The sequence below is a fragment of the Leptosomus discolor genome, chromosome 9 (genome assembly GCF_034619465.1).
Source record: "Leptosomus discolor isolate bLepDis1 chromosome 9, bLepDis1.hap2, whole genome shotgun sequence".
Classification (NCBI taxonomy): domain Eukaryota; kingdom Metazoa; phylum Chordata; class Aves; order Leptosomiformes; family Leptosomidae; genus Leptosomus; species Leptosomus discolor.
The window spans coordinates 41,420,262-41,440,179 of NC_141399.1; the positions used below are offsets into that span (position 1 = coordinate 41,420,262).

At 40.6% G+C, this 19,918-nt stretch overlaps 1 protein-coding gene across 3 annotated transcripts in view; it reads right to left on the minus strand.

Annotated features, from left to right (window-relative positions):
* IL1RAPL2 (interleukin 1 receptor accessory protein like 2) overlaps window positions 1-19,918 on the minus strand; it is a 387,077-nt gene that overhangs the window by 150,600 nt on the left and 216,559 nt on the right. For all 3 annotated transcript variants that reach the window (XM_086470269.1, XM_086470270.1, XM_086470271.1), the window contains exon 4: window positions 18,628-18,781. In XM_086470269.1, coding sequence (XP_086326395.1) covers window positions 18,628-18,781 — 154 coding nt within the window. The remainder of the gene's footprint in view (window positions 1-18,627; window positions 18,782-19,918) is intronic.

Consider the following 19,918-nt stretch of genomic DNA (forward strand, 5'->3'; position numbering starts at 1 on the left):
CAACGACAGGAACCTTCCAAAATCTTTAGCTATTACATGCCCTCAGTGAAGAACAGGAGTCGGCCGAAAGCTGAACTGAAACTCATTTGATCGCCTTCAAATTCCATAGACGGTTGTGGGGCTTATTTTTCCCTTGTTCTTACCCTTGCAGAATTAATTTCTGACAAACTGAACCCAGACTGCATCCACATTACTAAGCAACACTTCGTTCTAGCTGTAGACATTCATTCATCAGGTGTCCAAACCAGGCACACCAAGTTAAAGGGCCGAGTACGTAACTGACTTATTGTCCCGTTCCTGTGGCTTGTTCCTGCTTTTCTCTTAAATCAATGAAGAAGTCCTGAGATAAGCATGTTGTAGAAGTGATGGATGCCACCACTGTTAATTATTCCACCCATTACAAGACACAGTATAAATCACTTTTTGTCTGGTGACTGTTGCACCAAATTTGTAGAGCACAAAAGACACTGCAGATCTGTGATACGGCTCTGTTCTTCTCATTACATAAGAGATAAAGATATGCATACTTAATAAATACATTTATTTTAATGAGATGAAGACAGGCCTAATTCAAGTAGTAGCACTTTCTAAACAGCTTTTTTTATTATCATTATTACTTGGTACACGAGTACAAGACAAGTTTTATTTTCAACATGGCCTTCACAACAGAGCATGTTTTTTTGCCATTTATGTTTCTAGTAGCTGCAGCTAAAAATGCTGTTCAGAGATGAAACTGCTGCACAAGTACACTTTGTTCAACACAAGAGCCAAACATTCATTTCTATCATCAGCTCTCTAAGAAAAGCTTCCTTATTCATAAGGTATTGATTGAGCATAAGTTTCCCATATACTTTCAAGTGTTTGGGATTAGAGGGCATGAGAGAAAGGGACTGGATGTTTTACAACAACAGTGGTAGCCACAGCGCTGTCACAGCTGGAAAAGCTGCGCTCTGACATTTCTGAGTAAGGGGCTTAAGACTCCGAATCGAGACTGGAAAGCTCAAGCAGCTCACAAAGTGTTTTCCACACATGCAGCTGAACCATCAGGAAGATGGTAGAGAATGAGGAGCTCTGAGTAAAGTCATGCATGTGGCATCATTTCCACAACACACAGCAAGATGTATGTGCATGCCTGCTCCTGGTATCAATGCATTCCCACCTCTACCTTTATTTTAAGGTCCTCACATTTTTCTGCAGAGGTGAGAAGACAGACCAAAAATCAAGCGAATAAATGATTTTGCTGGTAAAAAACAACTATTTCCTCCCTCCTCTTCTTTGTTTACCCTTAGAATGAACTGTTTAACATAAAATATATTTTTCATCTGTTAAATTCTTCAGTGGCATATTTAAATGCTTGGGGATTTCACAACTGACTTCAATTTCAAAACTCAAAACTTGATTTGAACTTAGTCCTGGATGAAGGCCTTTGCTGTGATACGCTTCCAAAATTATAACTATGAAATGAAGTCATCTGAGACTGGTTTACCGCATGACAATTTTCACAGCTGGAACCACACATGTTTCTCTTTAGATGGGAACAAAGCATGGCTTGAAAGGCTTGTTCCTCATGGCAATGGAAACTTAACACCCACCAAAAATTCACCCTCTTCCATAGAAATGGAAGCTTTTTTTCACCTGCTCCCATCACCTCCTACTTTTCCAACTCTTTAGCCTCTGCATCCAAACAGCTGTTCTCCAGCACTGCCACATGTGTCTGCAATGGACTGAACACTCAACTGCACGCTGGCAGAAGACCACTGGGTACAACACAAGTTACTTTGATTAACATTAACAGAAGCCAGACTATTTCAGATGGTTTGCCCCGCCAGTGACACAGGCGAGTGAGTCTAGGAATGGCACCCCCATCTCATTGCTATTAGAGCAACAAAACTACCCGAGGGAAAAACAGCTTAATATACGTGTTTGCTTTTGCAGCAGATTTTTGCTGCTGATGTTAACTGTCTCAAGCAGGCTCACCTTCATCGCAGGAAGTTGGCAAACACTCTTACAGTTTCATGCTGCAGTGGATTTCTTGCAAACCATGTACTATTTACTCACTTGGTTACTTTTCTATCTCCTACACGTCTCACATTATGTTTTGTCATTTTGAGCTTTCTTTGGTAGGCATTAGTCCTAATTACAATAGTTACGGCTATACGTACGAGTACGCATACAAAGCTGCATTTTCGTGCCAAGTCAGTGACATACAAATCTTCCTCTTTCAGGATAAGACTTCTCAGGCTTGATCAGAGGCCAGAGTTAGTTTTGCTGTTGCCATTTTTGTTGCAAGAAAAATATCTGTTCAGATGCTCTTTTTCTCTTTTGAAGGTCAGAAACTCAAAACCAAGGTCAAAAATGTAGAAAAAATGCTTTGAAAATACTCAAAGCCTAGAACCAGTTTCCCCTGAATTTTACACTAAATGTAACTGTCAATTTCATTGACTCTGCTCTTCACACAAACCTGTATAAAGGCTACTGCTAGCCCCCTTGCAGATCAGGTCTCAGCCTCCCACCTCTAATACAAATGACTGCCTTGAGAAAATCAAAATGAGGCTGTAAAAACCAAGTTGCACTTACATATTTAATTTTAGCAGCTGCTCAGACAACAAGCACGTTGTATGCGTGTGTATGTGATGCAATGGACCACAGCACAGAGAGCCTTCAGCAAGGAGTGCCCGCATCAGCATTGCAGAAGCACCCAAACAGCCGGGGCGCGGGAGCTGTGCCAGCCAGCACACTACACAGGGCCACAAGGATACAGTACCACGTGAGCATGGTGGCATCTGCCCTTTCCCTTGGGACAGCCATCATGCCCTCTGACAGAGGTGGAAAAGAGCTACGTTCCTCCACCACTTCCTATTACATGCACATCTTGCCTCCAGGACAACCCTTGGAGTGATGCACAGCACACACGACAACCACGCCATCGCTACGGCAGTGCATCTGTTACGTTGACAAATAAGCTTCATACAAGAAACTGCAGCCACGAGCTTTAAAGTGACCCCACCACCCCCCCCCTCCCCCCCCATCCTTGCTCTGGCTAAAAGGAAAATAGCATTTAATATTTCAAAAGTGCTCCTGCTATGAAAGGGTGTATGACAAACACTTTAAATAATGTTTTGAATAGCAATTGGTACACTAGGTCTTCAGACGAGAGGAGAACAATCGCTCTTGTTGTTACTAGTGTTATCTTGCAATGCCCTCTCTGGTGGAAAGGTCCTTGGCGTATACAACAAGCTGCAAGCTGAATGTAAATGAACAGGAGCAACTTTTTAAACCCACCTCCATAATAAGCAACTGAGACTGAAACATGAAGGCCCTCAGACAGCACAAAGCAGCACTGCCTCCTAAATTTTTACTGCTGCTTTGTGCCAGTTGAGGCTCTGAATTGCTTTTAGGCACCTCTTTTAGCCTCCTCCTTCCACCTCTCCACCAAGTCTTCGGACTGAGTTGGACTACTGACGCTGGGTCACTGACTGCAGCTGCCCTTTGGAGGCTCTCCCCTTCCCCCTCCACAACGGTGGGACAGAGCCCGGCTGTAGGTTCTCAGCTGGACATGAAAGCCTGCATTAGAATGAAGGAGAACCTCAAATGCAAACACGGAAACAATCTTTGCCTGAGTTTAACTTTTATTTGGTTCAGGTTTAACGGGCATGGCTATGTCATGGATTTGAGAATTCAAATTGCCACTTTCCATACGGCAGATGTTTCTCATGTCAGCTTCTGGGATTTGACTACGCCTTGTATTTAGCAAACACTAGAACAACAAAAAGATTTGCTCTAATTTAGGCATCTTTGCTTGATGATAAGGATCTGCATTTTCATTTCCTTTTCTTATTTTCATAATGTAAACCCAGCAAGCTGTTATTCACCAAGCATGCTACCAACAGTGATAGAGAAACGCAAATGTCTGTGAATTAAAGCAGAATCAGAGCAGTACAAGCACATGAAGACAAACCCAATCCTATTTAAAGGATAGAAACAAGCCAAGATGTGTCCAAATATAATTGATAATATTCTTGAAATGTAGCATTTTTACCAAACTGAGCATTCATCTGTTTTCCTTCTTCGCCCAGAAAATTCAAACAAAAGAACAGTCTGTAATGTTTGGATGAAAATACATACATTGCACAGTAAATTCTTTTTTAACCTAGACTTTATTATCAATTTTTTAAAATGTCATGTTTTAGCAATACTTTTCTATCCCACAGCTCAGCTCTTTTCACCCTGGATACTTCAAAAGAAATCGTAGCAGGATAGGTTGGTCTGTTTGTCATCTTAAGGAAAAAAAAAATCACTCTCTGTCATACTGAAAACATGAGAATGATTCAAAATCAAATGAAGGGGATAGCAAAGGTCCTGGGAGATGATGAACAGCTTCAGGAAGGAAATAGGCTGTTTTAATGCACAGTTTAATATTGAGAATGAATGTAAATATCCAGCATGGCTGTTCAGAGGGATGGAGGAGTTTGGGGAGAAGGAGAATGGGAGGAGATACAGTGTACACAGGAGGGCATACAGCAGTACATTGCAGATTGGGGGCTGAGTGTTCTCTCCCATGTTTTTTGGGAATTTTGACTGTCAAACAGCCTCAATTACATTCAGCTGGGTTGACACATACAGAGCTCAGGGCTGGGGAGAAGAATATTTCAATAATCAGTTGAGTTACTGTAGGCATGAGGACATCAAGTTTAAGTCTCACTTCCTCCTCCCCCTGACATTTTAAAATGTCAAGCTACTGTCCACATTGCTGCCTTATTTCCCACCTAGTCTGCAAGTGAGCAAGGGAAAGTTACCTGTTTACTGCATAAAAGGAACCACAGTATCACTGGAGATTTTAAAATGAGAAATACGTGACCACAAAGCTGGAGTCATGGCACAACTGTAGGTCAGGAACTATAAAGTGGTTAATTTAAAAATCTCATTTGAAAGACATAAATTTGCAAACACCACAGTGAGGGCTCTGTGCCGGATGGGGTCTATCACACAGCACGGGAAGCTCCAAGCTCCACTGATGGCTGCGTTACGGTGTCAGGCAGCACTTGCACCGCAGAGGGCTTCAGGTGCACAGCAGGGTAAGTTACAAGCTCCTGTCACCTTCAGCTGAAACTCCCATGACAGCAGCAGAGCCAGTGAGGAGCACCTCATCTTAATGAACAAAGCTCTTCCCTTACGCCAAAGAAAGGCTGCTGCAGCAACGCAATACTTAAGCTCTACAAAGTCCTTATTAAACTTGACAGCAACAGCTGTAGCAGCTAGAGCACTGGCAGAACAAGGAAAAGAATTAAAGCCCTTTAGAGGGCTAGAAAAAGAAAACAGGTACCATTTTAAATATTCAAATGAGGTCTGGGCTGATGGGGAATACAGCTACAGTGGCAGATAGCCAGAGATCCTGGAGGGGCCGAAAGCCGTTGCTCTGACCCTCCCACAACTTAATGAAAAGGAACCATATTTAATTCTTTCCAGTCAATATCCTCTACATTAAACTAATATATATAATTCCCACTCCTTATCTTCAGAGTATGATGGGTCACATTAAACTCTCCCCCATGTCATGAGCTCCAGCTGAAACAAACCTCAGTATTTGCTTACAAAACACAAGAATTCCAGTTGCGATAGCAGCATAGTAGGCAGTAGGGAACAGAGTTATTCATGCTTGGAAGGTGGAGAAAAAGCAGAAATGAAAAATAAATCCCCCAAAAGGGGCATTTTTCCCTACAGGTAGAATGATACAACAGGTACATTTTATATGTGCCCAGCTTCCATGACTGCTTTTCTGGAATGAATGCATTGATAACTATCCCTGAGGGAATGGATGGAAATACTTCCATGCTTAACTATACCGCTTCAGTCATGTTGGCATAATCTATAGGAACTTGAATTGTCCTGTATGGGAAGGCACTAACACTGAAGAGAAATTTCTCTTTGATAAATTTGTTTAAAACAAACAATTCCGAGTGAATTAACTTCAGTATATGAGTAAATTATGAAACACTTCTTTGCATAGGCTGTACAAAACCTGTTAAAGATGGGGATATAATAGGCTTTGTCATTGCTGGGGGTGTAAGGCTATACTAACCCTTGAGCACCACCATCTTTCCAGACTGACCTCTCTACTGAATTTTCTTCCCACCCGCAGACTGTGATCACAGCATTTCCTCTGAGTGCAGCACTGCCCAAAGCTCTACTGCAGCTTCTTTTTCAAGTGATGGAAAAAGTCTTTTAGTTAGGAAAACAGTGAACTCTCTCCCTTTGAAGAACACCACAGAAAAGCTGCAGTTTACCCTAGAATGGAATTTTTGCTATGGAAGGAAAAAAGCGTTTCATAAGGGGGAAAATGCTAGCATTCCTCTTTGACAAAACTCACGATTTTAAAAAAAAACTCACATTTCTTCACCAACTTGATGCTTTGGTTAGGTTTTTCACCAGTTTCAGACTTTTGTATCAGAAAACTCAATCAAGTACCAGAAGTCTTCCTCTCGGCCCATTCAGTCCTTCCCACAGTATTTCTGAGGCCCCTTCCTCTCATACTGCCATCCACACCATGCTGAAATGTACATTTACAAACTCAGTTGCCTGCATTTCTGCAACATCCTGTGTCCCAACACAGTTGGAATGACATCTCTAAATCGTATCACTTTACTGCACAGTCAAATGTACATACATGTACTCAGACAGCAATAGTCTACTTAAAAACATCTGCCTAAATACAGTTGCTACAGCCACAGCTTATGGCAAACTGGTTCTCTCCCTGACAGACACTATAACCACTTCTGGACCAGGATGGGTAACTCAATTATCCACAACTGGATTGCTAATGTGATATGTACGCTATAAAGATGAAAAGCCATCTGATGCTTGAACCTAGCTGCTTCGATATAACCAAAGGCCTTTTATCATCTCAAGCCATTATGAAATTATCTTGGACCAACTCCTGACATACAGGTTCCCACACAACAGAACTGGCTCCAGCCAAGACAGAATAAAATCAGAGACCACACAGACCACACTGCCCCTCACTAGTAGAAGCAGTCCTTTAGGTCCGTAGCTGGGCTACACCAGCAAAAATAAAAGAGGGTAAGAACCCAAAGCTGCCTTACAAATTTACAACTTCATTGTTTATTAATTTTACTGTTAAATCACTTTGGTTTGCAACTCTGTGCTCTATATTTCCTGCACTTTCTCAGAGTACTTCAGCCCATAGGGCTTGTCATAAACAATACATTTGAGAGCTTTTCATTTTAAGCCAAAGACAATGATGAAAAGTTAAATCACTTACTGTTCCCTTCCCATTGGCTGCAAATTGATTTTATTTACTGAAATATGCTTGCATTGCAAAAACCACTCAAGACATACAGTAAATAAGTCAGTATATGAAAGTCTAATGTAACCTAGTAGCCACCCATCCCTTTGAAATAGACTGGAGTCATAAACACCTGAACACAAATTTAGTTGAACACTTATTTTTTTGCCTGCTTACAAGAGGTCAATCAATACTACCAAAGACAAAAAATAGCTCAGTTGGTATAAAAATAAAAATTAAGAACATATATTCCATGCTGCTCCATGGTATTAAAGACAGACAGGGTACTTAACACACCAACCATATTTTTGTACGTCCTTTCAACTTGAAAGTTGCAAGGCACAGAACAAACATCAGTAAGTTATTAGCCTCAGTCTTCTGGTGAACTTCATAAGAGTAATATCAGAGCCTGAAGCAATACTACTACTGTCAGATCTCATAAGCTAAACAGGGTCAGGCCAAACAGGCACTTGAATAAGGCACCTTTGAGGATCACGTAAGTGCAGCAAGAAATAATGCTGACAATTCAGTAGTGAGCACTGTTCCTTCTCACAGCATAACTTTTCATCTTGGATATCAGCCACAACTGCTGTGCAGCACAACCACCTCTGACAGGCATCAACATTGCACTAAGAAAACATAACCTTAATCCCCAGCTAAAGTTCAGTTCACCTCTTAAAATTTCTCCAGTCATTTCAAAGGAACTAGATAGTCATTGCTTCCTATTCTCATGCTTTTCTTATGAGACAAAACATTAGTCAAGATCTGTAGTGTTTCTCTGGGAGGGCAGGAAAACTGCCTTTTTAGTGGGTAAAGCAATCTGCTCACTCACGTGTATCTATTTTACCATTAGCAAACTGGTTTCAGGGCAGTGTTACTCCATGTCTGCGCATCTATCTGCCTATCTATTAATAATAAAGAAGAATGAGCATCCAGCCTCCACTTTCATGATGAAGGAAATGTCTTTTACATAGGAAATGAAAATGTACAGGTTTATTTCAGTGGCAGCACTTTACCTCACTGTTGTGGGCAAAACCCCCACAATCCTATCATTTATACTAAATCACCTCCACTACTGAAAGCACAATACACTTAGAGAATGTGGCTCAGCAGCTCCCAGAATAAAAGGCAATTCTTAAAGTGAGAGCTCATATCTGACATTTACAGTATATAGTAAGTGATTCAGCAAGCTACAGTTGCTGTGCACAATGACAGATCGTTGGATAAATGAGCAACTGATAACAAGTGTGGAAGCCTTAGCTGTCCGCATCAATAAATTAGACAATACCAAATAATCAATGCTACAAACTGCAAACTGCTGATTTAAGGCTGAAGGAAAAAAACCTAGATGATGTTCAAGAACATGACAGAGAACTAGGGGGCATCACAGGTCAATAAAAACTAATGCTATTTGCCATTCTAATTACTTTGCATGTTCATGAGCTAGGAAGGCAGTTTGTGAAGCTGTAAGTAAAGCGCCAAGAGTACTGACACTATATATAATTCATAGACTGCAGCATATTGCTACATTTCTCATTGCCCTTAGAACTTGTACTTTCTCCAGAAAATATGGAGGCAATACTTAATGTTTATCTTCCAAACTCGTTTTTCATGAGCCCTGTATTAACAGGTCACTCTGGTGAATGGGAAAGTCATCAATCTGGATCATTTGAGGGACCAAAAATGAAGAAGCTTTTATCCTTGGGGATATATTGCGTTGTCACTCCAGCAGCGACACAGTTCACACACCAACCACAAATGGGCACGTACATCCTTCAGACACTGTCCAGATCCTCAGCTTACTGACTTTGGGGAGGTGCTCTTGAAACCAGCAGAGTTGGGTCAATTTATTAGGACCTTGCTGGGTGTCAGGTGAAAAGGAGATGTTAAAAGACAGAACATGACTGCCTGTGTCACATCTTCCAGGCGAATGCGCACCCGTATTGTACTGATACCTCGTTCTGGATTGAATTTTCCTGTTGACTCTTCGCAGACAGGGAAGTTGCTGCAGATTTATGTTGGGGTTTTTGTGTGGTTGAACAAGGAACACTCTGAAAGAGACAGAGAAATTGCTCCATTTTCCAAATGTGGTCAAAAGCAAATGGCCACCTTTCTCAGTCTGGATTACGCTGGGTTTGCCTGAGGGAGCTAGAAAAATTGAAGTCACTATAGTGTGCTTTGACCACAGAAGCTTGCTTAGCTGTCCACAGCAGTTAATGGGATGCTGCTGACCAGACACATACCAAGTTAGAATCCGAATTAAAGGTTTAAGATAAATACTTTACTGTAAGCAACAGAAACCTAATATTTACAAAACAAGGACCTTGATAAGAATTAATACAAATCACATAAAATATATCAAAATAAAATTCTAATTTTTGGCACTTCCTGTATGTAGCTTTAAATAGACAGTTATTTTGGCAATGGCTTGAGAACCCAGCTGTGAAATTCATTTCCTGGTCTTTTAGTACTGTATCTGTCAGCACTTAGCCCATTTCTGGCTTGGTTTTTGTCACAAAAAGGAAGGTTTCCTTTAGAAAATCAAAATACTAGAAGATGCAATGCATCATTTATATGTCAGTGTGCAGCAAAGGAAATGCTAAGAACAGTACCCTCCTACTAAAGGTCTCTTAAAGTTTGGGACTGTCAGTAAAAACTTAATTTGGGCAGGTTTTTCTCTATCCTTTGCATTTAATGAAAAAGTGATTCCCTGATTCTATCAAGATATTGCCAACAGGGAGAAGAAATGAAGTGTTGCTATGAAAATATGTAAGTTATAGCAGCATGAAAATGTCACTTCAGATATGATATAAATGTTACACATTTTAAACATGTCAACATTACAAGGGAACAGGAAGGATTTTCTGTTCCCACACGGTCTGTAGTACCCCTCCCAGAATATTGAATTTCTGCAGATTTAACATGTTCACTTGAAGATTTCTGTTTTGAATGATAAAAGTATCGCCTTTTCAGTTATTAGAACTGTACTCACAAGCAAGCTGTTTTTCTCTTTGCCTTCTGTTTTCTGTAAATATTTTCCCCCCAACAATAGGCAATAGGTTTCTCTACACTGTTTTCATCTATTCTCTTTTGGAAAAAAATCTCAAAATGCATACTTTATTTTGAGTTCAGCAGCTCTTCTCAGTTAATAATTGTATCTTACCTGGTGACACTATTAGGGAATGATACTTAAAGCTCAATGTCGCACACGGGCAGATGTCAGAGAAGCCACAGTGCGAGGCCCACGCTCCCCGCATCCTCCTGCGGCTGAGGGGTGAGATATGACCCTGCGTCAGGCAATGAAACAGGGTGTAAACATCTCTCGCCCCCTTACTCCGGAAACATTTTGCACAGTGATTTGCTGTCTGTATTACTAAGTATGGGAGGGAGCTACAGCTTATGGATAAAAATAGCTCGTTAAGTACAAAATTGGGCTTTAAAGTAGAAAGTGCCAATGTTCTCTGACTGCACTCCAGCAGCTCCCCGTGAAGTTATGGAGAGCAGAAGCTGGGCTTTCGGCTGGAAACAGTACGTTTCCTGCCAAGAGTGAGCTCCAGCTACAGCGCTCGCATGGGATACAACAGGGGACGGGCACCCTAGGCCATATGTCAAGAGTGGAGAGGACTGCCAAGCACCGAGAGTGCACCGAACATTGTTCGTGGCGGCGAACGAAGGTCTAAAGCTGCCAAGCCAGGAGAGAAGGGAAAGAAGGAAAAGCATGTTCCTGGGTCCAATAACTGCCGACAGCTTCAACACCACTTTACATGCGATACAATTCTGGTGAACCCTGAATGGGGGAAATTTTTCATTTGGAGATGTGGAGCTAAAAAAAGAACTCTCTAGAAGGAGCAGCTGTTCTAGGAAATGGGAACCAGCTCCAAATACAGCAAACGCTTCCCATCCCCGTCACCGCTGGCCATGCAAGTACGCGAGGAGGAGCAAACCCTGAAGACCAGGCTAACTCCCACCAGACACACGTCACCACGTTTTACCTTGGAGTGCTTTTCAGTCTGCTTCATCAGAAGAATTCAGGGGCTGCTTCAGGCTTTCCTCAAATTGTTTTCTGCTTTATTTCAGACAACGGGCACTCTGACCCATGTTCGAAAATACAAATAAGAGATAAGGGAACTAGGAGCTTTCACAAGATCCACTGGTCAAAATCAGCAATGAAAATACCCCTGCACTCCAAGGAACTCCCAGATCCCAGGGAATAGGCGAGATGTCTAGTGCTGTCAGGAACTAGAGTCTGCAATTGGTGAAATTTCTGGCATTTTGTAAGAAATTTCCCACAAAATATCGATTTAATTTTTTTTTTTAAGTATCAATTAAAAAAAAATTAATGGGAACTATCAAAACATCTAATCTCAGGCACGATGAAATATTCTAGTAATATACATTAGTAGCTATATGTATTATTAAAAATTATATACCCACAGATCAAATTAAAATCTCCCAGCTCACAAAAAAGAAGTCATTTGACAAAAAATAAGAAATACAAAATGTTGCAATATGGTCTTTGATGTTAAAAATACATCAACTGAAAAACTGTTATTTCCACACAGTGCCCTAATTGACATGTTACTGCTTTATTTGATGACAAAACGGTGGTAACAACAGCCATTTCATCCCATCCCCGAAGAAAAGCCTCTGGAGCTTGGACTATGAAGCAGTAATGGGAGGGTGAGAGTGCATCCAGCCTCCACCAGGACCCAGAGCGCAATGCCAGGCAGAGATGTCAGAGTTACTTGGGTACCAAAAGCCATACAACCATGTTAACTAGCTCTGCTGAAAAAGCTCCTTCAGAGTTAACTTAGGAATCCCTACAGACCAGAGCTTTCCGTGACAGGCGTGTGCTTAGTATAGTACCTCTCACTGCAGAAAACTCTGCTGAATATATTCAGTTCATCCACTTTCACTCCTCAGCCACCTGCTTTTTCTAACCTGTGTCTTATGTTGGCCCAGCTTTTATGTATATATATCCAACTCCCATCTACACAACAATATTCAGAGCTCAGTGACCTTTTAGAACTAAAGTATTTTTTTGGATAAGTAACTACTTAAGCAATATTGAAGCACTTCAGAAGTTTGCTGCAAAATACTAGAATGCTTGTGCCAAAACATAGTGCTGTTGGGATAGAATAATAATATAATACTAATGAAATGTTTTCAGATTTTTAAGCAAATAACAATTCTTATACTTTACATTATAAAAGCAAACACCTTATAATAGTCTGAATTCCAAAGGACATGTTTCAGTTCAGTTCAAATAAGCTTTTAATTTGTCTTAATGCTTTTTGCTGTGGTGGTTCTGGAAACTGTCAACAGCCAAAAGTGTTGTCAGTCAACATGTCATTTGTATGATTCTGCTGATAATACTTTATCTACTCTAAACAGATAAGGTTTAGGGTGCACTTACATATCACTGCAGATGTAAATTTGTACTCATCAGCACCCACTGATTCCTGCCAATGTGTAACTAGACTCCACTACAAATAATGTAAAATAACATAGCCAGTTGACAGAGGATTAAAAATGTGCAGAAAAGCAACAGCTACCAAATAGTGTCTTTTATCTCATATCCTCACTTATTCTGTGGTAGTTTGTCTCTGTATGTCCCTAGAGCTGCTGGAGACTATGACTAATCGTTTGCATTTTTAAATCCAATTCACCCCCTTGGCTTAACAATAGCAAATCACCATGAACTGCTTGTGCTAATAAGGGGGTCCCAAAAATCTAGCAACAGCAGCAGGTGTAATTTGAAAAGTGAGCAATGTAATGAGATTTGAAAGAATTTAATTGAAAAACTGTGAGCAAAGAGTGAATTCAGGCAGAATCATTCAATTCATGTAGCCATGTGGAATAATTTGTCATTTACGATGGTCAAAACAAATATTGCTGCATAAATGACTTTTAGGATCAGCCAGGCATTTTAGCAGCCTATGAAGAATATGACAGAGTAGAGGTTGAAGGAAACTTGGAGGACAGGGCTGCTGGACAGAGTGGTCCAGTAATTCCTGCATGTCACTCCAATCCATCACCAGCAGTTTATGAAGCTGGTCAGATGGCCACCTTCTGCTGTCAAACTGCAAAATAACTCACCAGTACAAGTTCACAAATCACCTCTCTACACAGGATACAGAAAGAACAAGGCAACCTCTCCCGCTAGCATAGCTGTCCATGGAAAAGCACATCCCTGCCAGGAGACACCTGGGACACCCCATGAGAGCAGGGCTTGCTCTTTTCTCAGGGGGGTCACCCTTTCCCAAGCCTCCAAAGTACATCGTCTTACATCTTCTTCTAAGCCTGTTTCCTTACAGACCAGTGTTCCAAAACCAAAAAAAGAGTGCTGAAGCAGGAGGTAAACATAGCAGACATTTCTCTCAATTGCACCTTTTCACCCCAAAAGCTATTGCAACATTGCTACGAGTCAGACAGAGTGAACTGGCTGGTAGGACTGGGGAAAGCAGGACATTGCCTAAATCACCTTTCAAAAACAACATGACTTTTATGTTCAGGTTTTTCTTTTTATCTAATAGTATAATTGTTCTTCAATAAACACTGGCATTTAACAATACTAATTAAAATGCTTATGATTTCTTATATTCCTGAATATCTTAAATTTTATTAAAAATTAATAAATTCTGCTATTGTTGATTAACTGTAACTTTATATTAGTATGTTCATTTTTTCTATGTGGGTGCACTCTAACTTATTATCTAATTAAAAATCATGTTTCTGTTACATTTTTAAGCTCTAGAACCCTGGATGACAGCTGCTAATCTCATTTGTTCGCCCACAACAAAACCACCAAGAGGCCAAGTGAAAAGGTGTATATACATTTTCTTTTACGTAGATTCAAGGGTTACATGTTACTTTCTAAGAAATAACGCTGCTGTTGCGTTTCTTCAGCAAAAAAGGCTGACAAGACTTGTTTCACATCTGTCTGCATAATGCAACAAACCATGAAGAAGTAGTGATGAAAAAGCTGCTTTGTTGACAATCTGTTATTGTTAAATGCACCCAAACACCAAGATTTAGGCACTGCTCATTAGTGCTGTATTGTAGCTCAGGATTTTGTCCCTATAAATACTTTGTGTCAAAATGTTTTTCAAATACATTCTAGGCTGCAAGCCTTTTCCTTACAACCCCAAAGAGCTATAGCCTCTAAAGCATTTCATCATCTTAGTCACGCTTGCCCATACCTTAACCATCCAAGCCATATGATAACACTGCCAGCCACATACGACACTCCATGTGTAGTCCAACTACCCCTTTCTACAAACATCATTTTAACTTGTTTATTTTGTGCTCTGCTCATCTATTAGTACATCTCAGACATCTACTAATACATCTCCGATCTCTTTGCCTTTCTTACTGTGGGCAGGCATTACATCGATGGCTTTCAGTCTTCATCTATGACTCCAGAGGCTTTTCTTTACACATTATCTCATAGCAGCTAATAACATGACTTCATCACAGGAAGAAGAAAGGGCATAGGAACTCCCCTTCCACCCGTAACTGAGCCACTGAGATCTTCTGTTTGGGTCTGCAAAAGTGAGAAGGCAAGACTGGCTCTGAGGAAAGCAGTGCTCAAGGACCAGCACGTGCTGTCCTTGCAACTCCCTTGCGCAGCCACTGCCACTCAGACAACTGCCCTGACACTGGCCCAGGAAGTTAAGGCAGCACCTTCTAATAGCTCTAATGACTTCACTGGAAGTTCACTTAAATAATTGCTGGATAACTAACTAATAAGAACAGGCTTTGCCCCTAATTAAAAGTCTCACCTAGGAGACTCCACTTGAAATAAATGCTTAAGCAACACTAATATGAATACCAAACACACAGTCATTCTTCAGTTAGTCCACCACTGCTCTCATGTCTGCAATTAACTTTGATCAGGCTGCCTTCTGGGATCACATCTTCAGTCAAGCTGCCGCATTAGTCTTGGATGTCATTAACTCTTCTGATTACCTTTTCCAAGAGCAAGTTAAAATGGTGCTTCTGGCTCCCGCACCTTCAAATTTTCCCAAAGTTTTCCATTATTCCAACTTCTATTACATCAGCACTGCATTTATTCTGATATCAAGTCTCACTCTTTAGATGCCCATACTGCATTCACCTATGAATAACAGTTATTTCATATTGCCACTTCCATAACTACCAGAATCTCCAAAAAGGACTAAAAACCTCATATACCAGATTTGATGCAACTTTAAAAAAACGAAAGATACTTGTCTTACAATCAAGAGATAAAGTAAATAAATTGACTTAACTGGTATTTCAAGCGTTGTGTACTTTAGTGAATGCCTGGAAAACTATAGGGCATCTAACCCAGCCTCCTCTCTCTCCATGACAGTGCAGCTCTCCTTGCTCAAGGGAGATGTGGATTTGGTTGTTTCTCTTTCAGAGTATCTCTTTAATAACAACTTCAGGTTACCATGAGTACTAGCAGTGGACAACAGAGCCTTGCTGTTTAAAATCTGTATTGTTAAAGGAACTCAGGCACTGGCCAATAAATGCCAACTCAGGCATGTTAGTAAGCAATAGAAACACCATTAGAAAGTTCCTGCAGAAGAAAACACTAGGCAAGGTCCTTTTCTCCACATCTGCATTGCAGGCTAGCAGAGATGATTCTACCACAGCTTGCTGGTAAGCCTTCAGCAGTCTTTTCTAACAGTAATTTATAAAGACCAGCAGGTTCATCAGTTTGAGCTCTGGTCTCACCTTAGCTCCTCCTGGTAGAGTGCTTTGATGAGAACTCAGTTTTCCAACAGATGAATAATGTGGCCCAGTGCACCACCAGTCCCATTCCAAGAGAGACATGGGCATACTGGAACAAGTCTGTGAAGGGCCACAAAGATGATTAAGGGGCTGGAGTATGTATTGTATAAGGAGAGGCTGAGAGAGCTGGGGTGAGTTGGTCTGGAGAAAAGGCAGCTCACGGGGATCTTATTCATGTGCACAAACATGGTGGGAAGGTGTAAAGAAGACGGATTCAGATTGTTCTCAATGGTGCCCAGTGAAAGAATAAGAGGCAATGGGCACAAAAACTGTAATAAAAGAAATCCTGTTTAAACATAAGAAAAATCTTTTTTACTGTGAGGGTGGCTGAACACTGTGACAGCCTTGCCCAGAGATGTTGCGGAGTCAAAACTCAACTGGGCACAGCCCTGGGCAGCCTGCTGTAGCTGATTCTGCTTGAGCTGGGGGTTGGACAAGATGATCTCCAGGCGTACCTCCAGCCTAGATCTGCACTAGCCCTGGGGAAAGCAAACACTTAGGATGTGTGTGCCAAAAACTACACCAGTATGTAGTCTTTCTGGCTCCCATGAGATGTTTTTCTTCTACAAAGTCCCTGAGTATGTCATGTACCTGCTCCCAGCCTGTGATCTGACCTGCCTCAGGACCCTCCACCTGATGTGGCCAGACACACCAGTAACCCTCTGCTATTTGTTGTATGAGTTTTCTTTGACCTCTCCCCCATAAAGTTCCAAACACACATGCGTGCAAAACTCACAAACTGAAACAAAAATAGAAACAGGAGGAAGAAACTTATTAAAGCACCAAGCTATAAGATAATATGCTCATATGGTTATATGTATTACATTCATAGTTCTAATCTGTATTTTCAGGTCAGCTACATAAACTTACTAGCCCATTCCAGTTATCTAGAGAGATTTCAACGAGCAATTATGTCTCCCAAACACTTGAATCTGAAAAAGGTGTTTACTAACATATGTGTTTTTATAAACCAAAGGAAATTTAACTCCGTTATGAATTTCACACCAAATTAAAAGGGGAACAATCCCTCGTTCTCAAGCATTTTGCATAAAGGAGAACACTTGCATATTCCATATCTACATTTTTAATAATTCAGGCCATAAACATTTTAACAAAACAAATAACTTTAATATATACTATAGTTACTTTAGGACAAATTGATTAAAAAGTGAAGTATGAATATATCACACTGTTCAAATAGCGAAGAGAACACATGAGTTCTAGCAAGGTCATGAGGAGAGCATAGAATATCTGTTATCTAAAGAATATCCATCATGGGGAATTGAATTAGAGGCATCTCATTTTCACTTTGTCAAACTTAGTTCATATTCCAGTTGAAGACCAGCATGCTACCTCAGATAGCAACTATCCACAAGGCAGATATTATATCTTCATTTGACAGGTCTGGGGTCAGGTAGGTCAAACCAATACTTTAGAGACCTGTCCCTGGTCAAAAATGGACAATAAAGAATCACATGATACATGAATCTGACACACAGGGAAAAGAACTCATTTAAAATGAGGAATAATGATAAGAACAGAAAAATGCATTTCACTCAAAATAAAAGTAAGAATTGTATTTCAAGAACATATTAGAAATGTTACATGGACTAATTCAGTTTGATATAAGAAAGCAGAATTCTACTTATCACCGCTTTAAGTAGGACCCCATTTTAACCAGTATGTTGAAACACAGATGGGAAAATACCTAACCATTTGTTTATACGGTTTTGTGCGAAAGGCTGGAAAAACCTCAACTGTTTTCAGATATGTGCAAAGTTCCACAGACACTGAAGGCAAAAAAATAATTATAGATGTCATACTGCACAGTGGAATGGAAAGGGATCAAGAATATACTGGTAGGCAATTCTATTTTACCCATTCATTTCCAGTACCTGACAAAAAGAGACAGAAAAATACTGTTGACTAGTAGATTACTACATGGACTCAGAAACACACAATGTATGACCTCCTGATAAGCTGCTTACTTTCGCCCTGACAGTCCAATGTTCCTAACTTCATTCTTGGAATAGGTTGTGCCACACTCTTTATTAAAGACAAACCCTAGATGAGAGAAATTGATCATCACAAATTAAACTAAAGCTTAAAAACATGGAACAATCACTCAAAAAATATTAATGGCTCAAGATGTCTCTTTTGGTTGTGTTTTATTCTAGGACAACCTCAGCAAAAGGGCGGTTTACAGCTTCAGTCAACCTTTCCTCTGTTTAGCACTGAAGACAAAGCTGGAGTCTGAATTACTTCCAGTGTAAAGGGAGGACTTGGGTCTGCTCTACCTTTTGCTTTATAACCAGCATTTTCAGCTTTTGTACAGAGCAAAAGGTAGAAGCAGTCTTCTGTGAAATTTTATAAGATCTTGATATAAACTTTCCCTAGGTTGGGACTGCTTGGCTATTGGGATTTGGTTTGGACTTAGTTCTGTCAAACAGATTCACTGACATGCAAAATCCACTTTTTCTTATTATCTCAAAGCTTGCCCTTTTTTTTTTTTTTTCCTACTGGCATAGAACAAATATTCTTACCTGTAACCTTCAATTCAACTGTTCTTCGTATAAGCTTGCCTTCAAACTTTAGTTCACAGGTATAATTTCCTCCATCTTCTTCCTGGACCTCTTGTATTAAGAGAGTATTTCCCTTCTGAATTACAACACTTCTCCACATTTTTGGCTTACATTCCTGCATAAAAAAAATCATTGCCAAAATTACCCAGCTTGTATGACAAAACAGTGTTGCCTGATCAGATTTTCAGTATTATACATAAGTGTAAAACCATCTCAATATATTTTGCAATTCAAATTCAAATATAATTTCAGAAAGCACAGAGATCTGAAACTGGAATTAATTTGAAGACAGAAATTAAACAGAAATGTTTTTAAGGTTCAGTAATTCCCACTGTATCACATGGGCCACGTTTAATATGTGGCGCCCTCAAGCAGCGGTTAAGTATCTTTTTTTCGTGATGAACAACTGCCAAGACCTCTACTTCAGGATGGATCATTAAAATGCATCTCTGTTTGAAGGGAGTAAGGGCAACATCTGTTAAAAGTTAGCCTGAAGACAAACTTTACACACAGTCTCAGGCTAGAACCATTTACCAACAGAAGAAAACAGGAACAGCAGCAGTTTTGTGAGCAAGAGAATTCAGGAAGCCTGGTTTCCTCATGGTCTTGTTTCTCATCACTGGCTTCTCTGGCACCTGCTGAGCTTTGAGTCAGCCTTTTCCCACCACTGGGCTCTTTGTAGCACCACCCCCACATCCATCCCCTGATGGGGTACATGGTACTGACGGCCTGCAACTTCCACTGACTTCGCCAGGCAGACTGTAACTGTTATTTGGCCGGTTTAGGTTCACCACGACGAACTGAGGTCCTACTGGAATAATATTTGAGTCCTTCTGTACCATGTGTGACGCCGTGCAAGAAGAGACTTTCCCTTTCCTAACATACAGTATCTTTGCAGCCAGATCAGTCACCTTCCACACTAATGGCACTCACGACTGAACACCTCTTGGAATGCACTGAACTAAAAGCACAGGCACAATCTGATCATTGTCTCTTTACAATGGTACTTAAGATTATGTATTTATTGTGTTATAAGTTTGACATCAAGCCTGTTCTGCCTGCAGACAAAATCATGCTTTTCTCAGTTCTCTAAAACACTCAGTACTCCCAACAGTTCTGAAGGCTCTGGCTAATTCTGTACTCAGAGCACACAGAGCAAGGCAGGGCTCGAGTACCTTTAATGCCCCTCTATTGCCTCTCTCAAGGTGGCAACACGGAATAAGCTCTCAGGCTGCAACTAACAATCTCACAT